This window comes from Bombina bombina, chromosome 2 (genome assembly GCF_027579735.1).
Source record: "Bombina bombina isolate aBomBom1 chromosome 2, aBomBom1.pri, whole genome shotgun sequence".
Lineage (NCBI taxonomy): Eukaryota > Metazoa > Chordata > Amphibia > Anura > Bombinatoridae > Bombina > Bombina bombina.
In genome coordinates, this window is record NC_069500.1 from 940059191 (window position 1) to 940073532 (window position 14342).

Genomic DNA, 14342 nt, shown 5'->3' on the forward strand with positions numbered 1-14342 from the left:
TCTGGTGTTTCATGCGGATAAGGCTGTACTTCGCACTGGGTTGGGGTTTCTCCCCAAGGTGGTCTCTAACCGTAACATCAATCAGGAAATAGTTGTTCCTTCTTTGTGTCCTAACCCTTCTTCTTCAAAGGAGAGGTTACTTCATAACCTGGATATGGTTCGTGCCTTTAAGTTTTATCTTCAGGCTACAAAGGATTACAGACAGTCAACATCTCTAATTGTGGTGTACTCTGGGAAGCGCAAGGGGCAAAGAGCCTCTGCTACTTCTTTGTCTTTTTGGTTGAGGAGCTTGATTTGCTTGGCTTATGAGACAGCGGGACATATCTATCTATCTATTGGGTACTTATAGATCATGAACTAATCACCCGTGAGGGTCTCAAGGCGCTAAGGGAAAGGGGATTAGGAGAAGGGGGGGGAGGGGGGAGAGGATGGGCATTCAGTCGAAGAGCCAGGTTTTGAGGTCTTTTCTGAACTTTGTAAGGGAGGTGGATTGTCTGAGGTGCAGCGGGAGGGTGTTCCATGTCTTTGCTGCCATGTGGGAGAAGGATCTTCCGCTAGCTGTGGATTTGCTGATGCGGGGAATGACTGCGAGTGCTTGGTCGGCCGATCAGAGTTGTCTGGCGGGGGTGTAGAAATGTACACGGTGGTTGAGGTATTCGGGTCCGATGTTGTGTAGGGCCTTGAACACGTGGGTAAGGAGCTTGAAGGTGATTCTCTTGTTGATGGGGAGCCAGTGAAGGTTCCTTAGGTGTCCGGTGATGTGGCATTGGAGAGGGATGTCAAGGATGAGTCTGGCTGAGGCGTTCTGGATACGTTGGAGTCTCTTTTGGAGTTTGATGGTGGAGCTGGCGTAGAGTGCGTTGCCGTAGTCTAACCGGCTGCTGATGAGGGCGTGGGTGACTGTTTTCTTGATTTCGGTAGGGATCCACTTGAAGATTTTTCATAGCAGGTGGAGAATGTGGAAGCATGTTGAGGTGATGGCATTGATTTGTCGGTCCATGGAGAGTGAGGAGTCCAGGATGAAGCCTAGATTTCGTGCGTGCTCGGTTGGGGGGGGGGCATAAGCCTCCTTAGAGGATCACGGCTCATTCAACTAGAGCTGTGGCTTCGTCTTGGGCCTTCAAGAATGAGGCCTCTATGGAGCAAATTTGTAAGGTGGCTGCCTGGTCCTCCTTACACACTTTTACAAAGTTTTACAAATTTTACGTATTTGCTTCTGCGGAAGCTGTTTTTGGGAGAAAGGTTTTGCAGGCTGTGGTGCCCTCAGATTAGGGTCCACCTTTTTACCCTCCTGGTTTCATTCAGTGTCCTCTAGAGCTTGGGTATATGTTCCCAATAGTAATGAATGAAGCTGTGGACTCTCCTCCCCTTTAGATGGAAAACATAAATTATGCTTACCTGATAATTACATTTCCATCGAGGGGAGGAGAGTCCACGTATCTCCGTAGGGCGGACCTAAATTTAATCATCTTCTGACACCATTTATACCCTGAAATTTCTCCTACTGTTTCTGGTTCCCTCGGCAGAATGACTGGGGGATGAGGGAGGTGGGGGAGGTATTTAAGCCTTTGGCTGGGGTATCTTTGCCTCCTCCTGGTGGCCAGGTTCTTAATTCCCAATAGTAATGAATGAAGCCGTGGACTCTCCTCCCCTCGATGGAAATGAAATTATCAGGTAAGCATAATTTATGTTTTTTAAACAATCATCATTTTGGAGTAGACTGTAGCTTTAAATACCAGGCAAAATTGTGTAACTCTACTATTCTTCCAGGCACTTTTGTTATTATCCTCTAGCCTTGTCTTCCTCAAAACGTTTACTATCTTTCCATTTTTTTTCCTCTCAATTTTCCTTCAGTTTTTCTCTTCATGTCTGTTCATTATGAACCATATGTAGCTTCTCTGTTCTCCGTCATTTTCCTACCACCAAAAAAATTGCTAATTATACTCACAAGTATTGTTGAAATGCATATGAAACCCCAATTTTTTTCTTTCATGATTCAGATAGAGCAAACATTCTTAAACAATTTTCCAATTTACTTCTGTTATCAAGTTTACTTCATTCTCTTGGTATCCTTTGCTGATAGAGCAGCAATGCACTACTGGGAGCTAGCGAAACACATTTGTAAGCAAAAAATGGCAAGAGGCATATATGTCTAGCCACCAATCATCTAGTTCCCAGCTCCTGAGCCTACCTAGGTATGCTTTTCAACAAAAGATATCAAGAAAACTAAGCAAATTAGTTAGAAGTAAAATGGAAAGTTGTTTAAAATTGTATGCTCTGACTGAATAATGAAGGAAAATTGTTGGGTTTCATGCCCCTTTTATATCACATTTCGAAGTGTAGACTTTTTTAAAAATTAAAATGAAGGGTCTGACATCTGAGCTTACATCATTTAAAAACAAGTTTGGTATATTTCTAATACCCCCTCATTCTCCTTCAATTCCCTGGTTTGTAAATTGTCATGTGATCACCATAGTGAATTAATTATAGAGATGTCTAATATTTAGATAGTCATAGTCTGTACTCACTATAACACTTACAATTGACTCCACACAACCTTCTGGGAAAGTTTTTATGTGAAGGAATATGTGGTTTGTTAAACTTAAAGGGACATAAACCCCAATTTTTTTTCTTTCATGATTTAGATAGAACATAACATTTTAAAAAACGTTCTAATTTACTTCTATTATCGTATTGTCTTTGTTTTCTTGTTATCCTTATTTAAAAAGCAGAAATGTAAACTCAAGAGTGCACGTGCCTGTAGCACTATATAGCAGCAGTTTTGCAACAATGTTATAAATTAGCAGGAGCCCTAGATGGCAGCACTATAATTGTATTCTCTATTTAAATCATAAAAGAAAAAATTTGGGTTTAATGTCTCTTTAATGTTAATATGCTGGAACCTGTAATGGGCAGGGCTAACTATTCTACTGCTGTCATCAGTTTGTCAAAGAGAGGTCTAAATATCCCACCTCTTCCACCTGTTTGGCAGAAACATTTCCAGTCTGCTACTAGTTTAGACAGGACTACTTGCCAGATGTTACAGTGGGGGGGAACAGCATATCCTTACCAGGGACCCCCCAAATAATCCTGTCGACACCACACCAGTCATTTCTGCCAACCTTTACTACCTTTGTGTCCCAGGCCACAATTAAATTATACTTAAGCCCCCCCTTAAAAAAAAAAAAATATATATACTTCAGTAACATTATTCTAAAGCTATTTTCAGAAAGCTGTGATTTTAGTTAGTAGAGCACAAAGGCAGATCAGATTATATTTTAACCTCAGAAAAAAGTTCACTGTGCACTAATAAATAGGAAAAAATACATGAAATAATGTGACACACACACATATATATATATATATATATGATCTCTGATGAACGCGTCAGATCTAGCACCCCTTGCACACCTGTGTTAGTGCTACCCACCCTGTGTTTGAATAAACCACTTGGCATTCGAAGTTCCTGGTTCCCCCCCCCCCCCGTATCATATATATATATATATATATATATATATATATATATATATATATATATATATAAGCAATGACCTAAAATGAGCAAGGCTTAAACAAATGCACAGAAAGCCTAATCCTACAAATTAGGATGTAGTCTATGGGAACTCATAAATAATCCTTAATAATCTGTTAAAGTTCCACTTAAAGGGCCACTAAACCCAAAATCTTTCTTTCATGATTCAGATAGAGAATACAAATTTAAACAACATTGCAATTTACTTCTATTATTTATTTTGCTTCATTTTTTAGATATCCTTAATTGAAGAAAAAGCAATGAACATGGGTGAGCCAATCACACGAGACTTCTATGTGCAGCAACCAATCAGCAGCTACTGAGCATATCTAGATATCAGCAAAGAATATCAAGAGAATAAAACAAATTAGATAATAGAAGTAAATTAGAAAGATGTTTAAAATTGCATTCTCTTTCTAAATCATGAAAGAAAAAATGTGGGTTTAATGTCCCTTTAAGTTCTTATGTCTGGGAGCTCTTTTTCCCAGGAGAAATTCTTCCAGGCCTCTGTAGGCGCCATATTATATACCTCTCTGGGTCACATGACCAAAAGTCTGAGGTTTGATTTGTTCAAATTAACATTGGTCATCAAACCTACTAGGCTGCAGATACTGACATATAAGATAATGAGAAAACCCCATTAGAACATATCATGTGCCTGCTTCATGAAAAATCGTGCTGTAATATTTTTTGCGGCTGAATTACCAGTCCATATATACAGAACACCACAGCTATTTCCCGTTACCATACCACATAAACTAGCAGAGCGTGTTTGATCCATTGGATACCTTGTTTCATCAGCACCAGAATATGAATATTTGTATACTAATGATGTGCATGTTATTTTTGTTTTTTATTTCCATTGAACTTTGTTAATGTCTTTCATACTCTTTCTCTGTTGCAGTCGGCAAATGATGACCTACGGACATTATCCCTCTCTGGTCATGTGGGGTTTGACAGTCTTCCCGATCAGTTGGTCAACAAATCCACCTCCCAGGGATTCTGTTTCAATATCCTCTGTGTGGGTAAGTGTGTTATTTACCTGCAGTCCATTTGCACTGAACTTACCTCCATGTCAGCAGTAGAATAGTGGCATTAAAGGGACAGTCTACAATAGAATTGTTATTGTTTTAAAAGATAGATAATCCCTTTATTACCCATTCCCCAGTTTTGCATAACCAACACAGTTATATTAAGATACTGGTTACCTCTGTGATTACCTTGTATCTAAGCATCTTCTGACAGCCCCCTGATCACATGACTGTGACTGTTTATCATCTATTGTCTTGCATTTAGCATTGTGTTGTGCTAAATCTAAAATAACTCCCTGTGTCTGAACACAGTGTTATCTATATGGCCCACGTGTATTTTCTGTCTCTTTGTGTTGAAAAGCAATTTAAAAAGCCTGTGATAAGAGGCAGCCCTCAAAGGCTTAGACATTAGCATACGAGTCTGCCTAGGTTTAGTTTCAAGAATACCAAGAGAACAAAGCAAATTTGATGATAAAAGTACATTGGAAAGTTGATTAAAATTAAAAGTCCTATCTGAAAAATGAAAGTTTAATTTTGACGAGACTGTCCCTTTAAAGGGACAGTTCACCCAAAAACTTTCTCCCCTTTAAATTATTCCCAATGATCCTTTTTACCTGCTAGAGTGTATTAAATTGGTTGCAAGTAGCTCCTTTACTCCTATTTCAGCATTTGAAATAGCTGATTTAGCTTGTGGTTTCCCAACCTATACTGAAAGTTTTGATACTGGAGTATATGCTATTGACAAGCCTAAGTAAACACAGTCAGCAGAAGAAGTTACACTCTCAGTGGGATGTAGGATAGTAAAGTAATAAAATGATAATTGACCATTGTTCTCTCTATGTATTGAGCTTTGGTGTTCCAGACAATTATAAGATAAGGAAGCAAGTGTGTGTACATAAAAGTGATAACGTAATGAGATCTGATATTACCTGAAGCTCAACCCATTGTAATAGGCTGTGGTTTCAAAGCACAAAACCAGCTACTTCAGATACGCAAATAAACCTGAAAATGCAATTTCTCAAATATTTTATACTCTGCAGGTGGTATAACAAGTAATGTAAAATACATTAATGGAAAAACAATTTTACAGTGTACTGTCCCTTTAAGCACAATATTTAAACCCCAAATTTTTCTTTCATGATTCAGACAGAACATGCAATTTTAAACAACGTTCTACCATTACCAGATTTTCTTTGTTCACTTGGTATCTTTTGTTAAAAAGCAGGGGTTTACGCTCAGGAGCGTGCACGTGACTGCACTATATGGCAGCATTTTTGCAAGAATGTTATACAATTGCAAGAGCACTAGATGGCAGCACTATTTTCTGCCATGTAGTTCTCCAGACACCTTCCCAGGTATATCTTCAACAAAGAATACCATGAGAATGAAGCAAATTTGATAATAGAAGTAAATTAGAAACTTTTTTTTTACATTTTCTGCATCACAAAAGCTAATTTTTGGGTTTCATATCCCTTTAATACATTTTTTTCGCTCTTAACATGTTTCTATAGAATGGATTCAGTAGAATCAATATACCAATAATGTAATCAATTTCTGTTTTGCATGTTTCATACTTTTTATGTTTTTTTCTTAAAAGGGACAGTCAATTCCAAAAAAAACTTTCATGTTTCAAATAGGGCATGTCATTTTAAACAACTTTCTAAATTACTTTTATCACCAACTTTGCTTTGTTCTCTTTGTTCTCTTGGTATTCTTAGTTGAAAGCTAAACTAAGGAAGGCTCATATGATAATTTCTAAGCCCTTGAAGGCCGCCTCTTGTCACATGGTTTTTAGTTGCTTTTCACAACAGGGGAGAGCTAGTTCAGGTAAACCATATAGATAACATTGTGATCACGCCCGTGGCTTGTGGCAGACACTGCACTAATTGGCTAAAAAGCAAGTCAATAGATAATAAATAAAATGTCATGTGATCAGGAGGATGTCATAAGATGCTTAGATACAAGTTAATCACAGAGGTAAATATTATATTAATATAACAGTGTTGGTTATGCAAAACTGGGAAATGGGTAATAAAGGGATTATCTATCTTTTTAAACAAAACAATTCTGATGTTGACTGCCCCTTTAAATTGAATGTTGGAAATGGTTTTAAATGTTATAATCAATTTCAAAGGAAAATACTAAAAATAGAGAAAGGTGGAAACTACAAGTCCTTTCCACACAACCGAATACAAATTCTGTCACTCTGTCAAGGTTAACTTTATGTAAAACAAGGCAAATCAATAAAAAGATATTTAAAAAAATGAAAAATAAAAATAGAGAAAGGTAACACTCAAATGTTTTTTCTCATAGACTTACATTCTTTCAATGTAACGCAATCAAGACTAGCAACAGCAGCTTATGCCTTGGAAGCTCTTATTGAGGTGCCGGTGTGGACAAGGGCGTCTGCCAGAGCCCTTACCTTAGTATACAACAGTGCAAAAGTCCACAGCACAATGAAGTAGAAATCCTTATCTTTATTTCATCAACTTGGTACCACAGGTAATGCAACGTTTCGAGACTTGCTCTTAATCTTGCAACATTAAGAACAAGTCTTGAAACGTTACATTACCTGTGGTACCAAGTTGATGAAATAAAGATAAGGATTTCTACTTCATTGTGCTGTGGACTTTTGCATAGTTGTATTCTTTCAATGTAAGGATGTGAAAATCAAAATTCAGATGTTACATTTTCCCTTTTCCAATGTTTCAAAATATACTTTGAGTTCAATGCAATGCTTTGAGATTTGAAAACTGTAACATCAGAATGTTTTTTTCTTTTAATAGAATGTTATACAGGGAGTGCAGAATTATTAGGCAAATCAGTATTTTGACCACATCATCCTCTTTATGCATGTTGTCTTACTCCAAGCTGTATAGGCTCGAAAGCCTACTACCAATTAAGCATATTAGGTGATGTGCATCTCTGTAATGAGAAGGGGTGTGGTCTAATGACATCAACACCCTATATCAGGTGTGCATAATTATTAGGCAACTTCCTTTCCTTTGGCAAAATGGGTCAAAAGAACGACTTGACAGGCTCAGAAAAGTCAAAAATAGTGAGATATCTTGCAGAGCGATGCAGCACTCTTAAAATTGCAAAGCTTCTGAAGCATGATCATCGAACAATCAAGCGTTTCATTCAAAATAGTCAACAGGTTTGCAAGAAGCGTGTGGAAAAACCAAGGCGCAAAATAACTGCCCATGAACTGAGAAAAGTCAAGCGTGCAGCTGCCAAGATGCCACTTGCCACCAGTTTGGCCATATTTCAGAGCTGCAACATCACTGGAGTGCCCAAAAGCACAAGGTGTGCAATACTCAGAGACATGGCCAAGGTAAGAAAGGCTGAAAGACGACCACCACTGAACAAGACACACAAGCTGAAACGTCAAGACTGGGCCAAGAAATATCTCAAGACTGATTTTTCTAAGGTTTTATGGACTGATGAAATGAGAGTGAGTCTTGATGGGCCAGATGGATGGGCCCGTGGCTGTATTGGTAAAGGGCAGAGAGCTCCAGTCCGACTCAGACGCCAGCAAGGTGGAGGTGGAGTACTGGTTTGGGCTGGTATCATCAAAGATGAGCTTGTGGGGCCTTTTCGGGTTGAGGATGGAGTCAAGCTCAACTCCCAGTCCTACTGCCAGTTTCTGGAAGACACCTTCTTCAAGCAGTGGTACAGGAAGAAGTCTGCATGATTTTCATGCAGGACAATGCTCCATCACACGCGTCCAAGTACTCCACAGCGTGGCTGGCAAGAAAGGGTATAAAAGAAGAAAATCTAATGACATGGCCTCCTTGTTCACCTGATCTGAACCCCATTGAGAACCTGTGGTCCATCATCAAATGTGAGATTTACAAGGAGGAAAAACAGTACACCTCTCTGAACAGTGTCTGGGAGGCTGTGGTTGCTGCTGCACGCAATGTTGATGGTGAACAGATCAAAACACTGACAGAATCCATGGATGGCAGGCTTTTGAGTGTCCTTGCAAAGAAAGGTGGCTATATTGGTCACTGATTTGTTTTTGTTTTGTTTTTGAATGTCAGAAATGTATATTTGTGAATGTTGAGATGTTATATTGGTTTCACTGGTAAAAATAAATAATTGAAATGGGTATATATTTGTTTTTTGTTAAGTTGCCTAATAATTATGCACAGTAATAGTCACCTGCACACACAGATATCCCCCTAAAATAGCTATAACTAAAAACAAACTAAAAACTACTTCCAAAACTATTCAGCTTTGATATTAATGAGTTTTTTGGGTTCATTGAGAACATGGTTGTTGTTCAATAATAAAAATAATCCTCAAAAATACAACTTGCCTAATAATTCTGCACTCCCTGTATTCAAACAATTTTTCAAAATTCGATTATGAAAAACTGCTTACTAGAGAAATGTAATATTTGAAAGACTAAAAACACAACTTGCGTAAGGTTCATAGAGCAATAACAGTTTTAATTATACAAAAAAGTGATACAGTGTAACATGGAGCGTCATCACATCACAAGGACAGGTGTAGAGTCTAAAGTACTCTAAACAGACCGGACACCCCTAGCTTGCAAAATTCAGTGCAAGCAGTATAGCTATAGCGCTGTTAAGCTTAATAGGTGTAGCTCCAACTAGTGTGAGTACCATTGCTAGGATTTCTGCTACATAAGTGCTGCCAATGATATTATGCTAGGGAACTTATAGTTGATGCTTTTGTTTGGTTAAAGAGAGTTGCTTTCCTTTTGAGATGTTCCAGATTTAAAATTAAAAAAGGATGTGTCTGCTTTCCATTTTTAAAACATTAGGCACATGAGCTGTGTGTTCTTATGTGCTACACTTTTAAGATTTAAACAAAATGGCTAACATTGCTACTCTTATCTTTCAACATAGATGGGGTTTTTTAACCAAATTCGTTCTTAGAAAAATAATTTAATAGGAATTAGAGATGTATTTAAATATATTTGTTTTCCCCTGAGTTATTTTTAATGAGTTGTGAATTTGTTTATTATTTTTGAAATATAGCATCTGGCTTACAGAAGATTACATTTTCCATCTGGAAGTTCTTCTCTACATAAACTGTATTGCAAACGCAGCACAACAGCTGTCACATGACAGTGAGGATCTGCTAGGGAGGAAACTTTACGCTGTTAGAAGGTTCACTGCTCTGGAATACATTTATTCATGATGTATTTATGTCTGGTATCAGTGGAAATAGGTTAAAGGGACAGTTTACTGGAAAAATTGTTTCCCTTTTAGGGCCAGATTATAAGTGGAGCACAAAATATTGCTTTTGCTAAAGTGATATTTGTGCTCCACTTTTTAATACCAGCATGCGCTAATGTGCGCTGGTATTATGAGTTAGGTACAATGTGAACGCAACCTTCCTTTCGCATTGCTCGGAAGCATATCGCTCATGAGAGCGCACCTCCAATGGGAACCTCATTCTCATGCCGTTAGACACAGCATGAGAACTAGAGCAGCGAAGGGGGTAAGTCGCGCAGCGATGGGCAGCAAATGTAAATATATATATATATACACCATTATATACATATATATTTATGTGTTTATATGTGTCCCTTTAAGTGTTAGATATAAATGATTTTGCAAGAATAAGAGTATTAAACACATGGAAAAATGCTCCTTTAGGTAAATATTGTATGAAATAGCTGTTTTTGCTCTTGAAAAGTGCTCAGTTATTTAAAATGTCAAAATAAAAGGAAATAAGTTATTGGAAAATGATTTAATAAACCAAGCTAGTAATTTGGGATGTTGCACTAATATCTTTGATTTCATATGCTTCATTTTTTGTAATAATTCATCAGCCATCCACAATATCAAGAACAGAGGTGAGACAATGGGGCTTCTCAGAAATTTACAATATATTTTTTACCCATTAACAATAGCTTAAACTAAAAACGTAAGTCCAAAATATTCAATCAAGATTTGTGCAGTACCGCCAATAATTGATATGTTATTAAAGGGACAGTATATACTAATTTTCATATAACTGCATGTAATAGACACTACTATAAAGAAGAATTTGCACAGATAATGATCTAAAGATCCAGTATAAAACCTTTTAAAAAAACGTACTTAGAAGCTCCCAATTAAGCACTGTTGATGAGGTTAGGCTGGGACAGTTAAAAGGGCTGGAGAAGCAGAGAGAGCAGACACTCACCCCCCCCCCTCCCCCTTGCATATGAAAAGACGGATTACATAAGCAGAAATCTGTAAACTTCAGTCTACATCAGATACTTTGGGCCTTAGTTAGGAGTCTGAAAATCAGCACAATGTTATTAAAAAATAAGCAAAACTATACGTTGTTACCAAAACAATCCCAGATGTGCGATATAAATGGATCATCTGCAAAACATTTATGCAAAGAAAAATGTAGGGTACAATGTCCCTTTAATGTAAGGTTGTAGCTTATAATAACCATGCTGATAAGATGTATATTGTTTCACTATGGCACACTTGACTATATATCTGCAAACAGTGACTTGGAACACACATGTAACCACGTCATATATGTACTACAGGTGAAACAGGCATTGGAAAGTCCACACTAATGGACACCATATTTAATACAAAGTTTGAAAGTGAGCCGGTGTCTCACATTGAGCCAGGAGTGCGGTTAAAAGCAAGGAGTTATGAACTGCAGGAGAGCAACGTACGACTGAAACTAACCATAGTGGATACAGTTGGATTTGGAGACCAGATAAACAAAGATGACAGGTACAGTATGAACTTACAAATAGTTTGTTTTATTTGCCTTTAATAGATTGGTCACAGGGAGTTATATATAGGGGTACAACATCTGCTTCTAGCTACACCTTTATTGTCTAAAGTCTGTCTTTTTGCTCTGAGAAGAGCACTAAATGAAAAAAGGAGCTGTCATGCAAATTTAACTGGTACCTCTGAGTCCAAACACAAGTGGTACTTTCTTAAATATTGGTGTTCTACTCCTAGTCTGGTTCACACAGGCCACAAAAAAATCTAAATCTAAATAAATGGGAGTGTACTCCAATAAAAATCTATATTCATTATCCTCTGAGGTATCGGTTGAAAGCGTGATGATGCATTGGAACTGCCAGTGGTCAGCCTGTTTTAAAAGTGTTAATTCATAATAAAAGTGTTGCTTTATATTGTTATTAAAGGAATATGAAACCCAATTTTTGGTTCAGCACCTAGGAAGCACTTGCTGATTGGTAACTAATTGTAGCCACCAATAAGCAAATGCTACCCAGGGTTTGAACCAAAAATGAGCCGGTGTTCTAAAATAAGTTGTATACTGCATAGGAATGTGTATACCACGTCACTGCTGGAGGTTTGTGGCGCTCACTGCGCATGCGCTAGAGGCCCAACCTCCTCAAAACAGCTGATTTAAACTACGCAACGGGTCGAGAAAATATATGGCACCACATTCCTGAGCGCACGTAGTATTGGGACCTGTACAGTGTTTTGTAAATATTCTAATAGTGGGAAGTTACAGCCTGTGTATTCCTTTGTGTGAAATCGCACTCTTCGATTTTCTGAGGCTAGAACGCTTGTAACAAAGTATAACGGCACTGACGATCGTGTTGTACTATATATTTAAATAGCGTTCTTGACTGCACACTGTTTGGGTCATTACAAATCCTGTTTCACTTATAGGTGGTTACTTTGAGTATTCCCTTTCTTGGGGCAAGGTAGCCATTGTTACCCTTAAAACCATCTGGTATCTGTTGGTTTACAACTATTCCCCACCCCCACTTTTTATCCTGTGTGGTGTCTTATTCCTAGTTCAGGCAAAGTGAATATCCTGCATTAAGCAAGTGGGCAGTGCAGATGGATCACTGAGGTGTAGTGCTGTGTGTGCATGCACGGCATTGATTGCGCATGCGCATTGCAGATGACGGTCCATAGAATTCCTCGACCCGTTGTTCTCAAATAAAGCCTTAAACAGCTGTTTGTAGGAGGTTGGGCCTCTTGCGCATGCGCAGTGAGCGCCACACCCCTCTAACAGCTGATTAAACGTCACCGGAAGTGACGTGATGGACACATTCCTATGGTAGACAACTTCTTTTAGAACATTGGGTCCTGAGCTCTCATTCCTGCTTTTCAAATAAAGATACCAAGAGAACAAATAAAAATTGATAATAGGAGTAAATTAGAAATTTGCTTAAAATTACATGCTCTATCTGAATTATGAAAGGAAAAAAATTGGGTTTCATATCCCTTTAATATAGTGGTAGCTCTTGAAGACAGCTCATTACAGAAATAACAATCAGACCAAAAAGCAAAAACGTGATTCAGACATTATTCACAGCGTATATAAACTTGGTGCAAAACAGGCCCTGCTCCAAAAAAAGATAACATTGTCCCAGATTCACTATGTTATGAATAACCTGACACGTTCAGATTTTTTTTCCCGATGTTCTGCTTTAATTTAGGTTACATGCATCAATCATGACAGTAATAAAACAACAACATTTTTTTCAGTAGAGTTTGTTAGCTATAACTAAAATAGGAAACTAATGTGTTTTATAATATCTTTGAAACTTTTTTTTTAAGAAGCAATAACGGTAAGGTATGTGATTTGTAAAGGGGGCAGCAAAATCTTCTCTTGGTTAGCCAAAAATCTTATGGCTCAGAAATATGGCTCAGGAAGAAAAAAATAAAATAAATGATCACATATTACTCATAATTATCTTTCTTTCAAGATAATGTACCTCTAAATACAGATGTGAACGTTTTAAACTTATTTTTTAGTGACCCACATTGATATTTGTACTTATTAGTATAGCATTTTTATTATATTTCCTTTTATTAAATTAAGATGTGTTACATGAATTTCAATAGTACATCAAGGGTGTCCCAAAACAAGATGTTGAGTGCCATTAAAGGGACCTTAGTCATCTTAAAGTCTTACCTCAGATTAAGCAGCAAATAGCCTCCTGCACCTTTTCTATATCATGCAGCAGGAATGGTAAAAAAAGTTATTTTAAAATGAATATTGTTTCTGGTCACTTTGAAATGACTGCCATGATATGCCCACTGATGATGTCACAATCCGAGCTGCATATGGCATCCAATCACAAAAGACTCACTAGTTGGATTTAACAGACTGTCAATGCTATTCGGCAGAGTGCCTAGATGTAGCCCAGATTGTGATGTCATCAGTGGGTGGAGCTTGGCAGCCATTTCAAAGTGGCCAGAAACAATATTCATTTTAAAGTGCCATACAACAGGTTGAGATCTGTGCTTATCCTAAAAGGGCTAATTAATTAAAAATAGTTTGCATAAAAAAAATGGCAAGTATTTTAAAATAATTTTCAAAAATAAGCAAAAATACTTACTTAGCCATGTTGTCTGGAGCACTGTGCTCCACCCCCCTTATCAGTGTTTAGACACAGGCATTGTATTTCAACTGAGTTCACAGCTTCTAGGCATGCTCCAGCAGATAATCCCTATGCACTTTTGTATTCTACCAAAGCAACAATAGATATAGATACAGCCATAGAAGGAAATGTGTGGGGGAGTTAGACAATTCAGAAACTAAAAGAAAGGGTTAATGGCGAGGTGCTGCAGTATAAGTTTGCAGGTAAAGTAATTAAAGTACATATTATATTATTTCTCCAACATAGGTGTGTCCGGTCCACGGCGTCATCCTTACTTGTGGGATATTCTCTTCCCCAACAGGAAATGGCAAAGAGCCCAGCAAAGCTGGTCACATGATCCCTCCTAGGCTCCGCCTACCCCAGTCATTCTCTTTGCCGTTGTACAGGCAACATCTCCACGGAGATGGCTTAG

General features: G+C 37.9%; 1 protein-coding gene across 3 annotated transcripts in view; it reads left to right on the top strand.

The window, feature by feature from the left end:
* SEPTIN11 (septin 11) overlaps positions 1–14342 on the top strand; it is a 273295-nt gene that overhangs the window by 140435 nt on the left and 118518 nt on the right. For all 3 annotated transcript variants that reach the window (XM_053703412.1, XM_053703411.1, XM_053703413.1), the window contains exons 2-3: positions 4437–4557; positions 11090–11285. In XM_053703412.1, coding sequence (XP_053559387.1) covers positions 4437–4557; positions 11090–11285 — 317 coding nt within the window. The remainder of the gene's footprint in view (positions 1–4436; positions 4558–11089; positions 11286–14342) is intronic.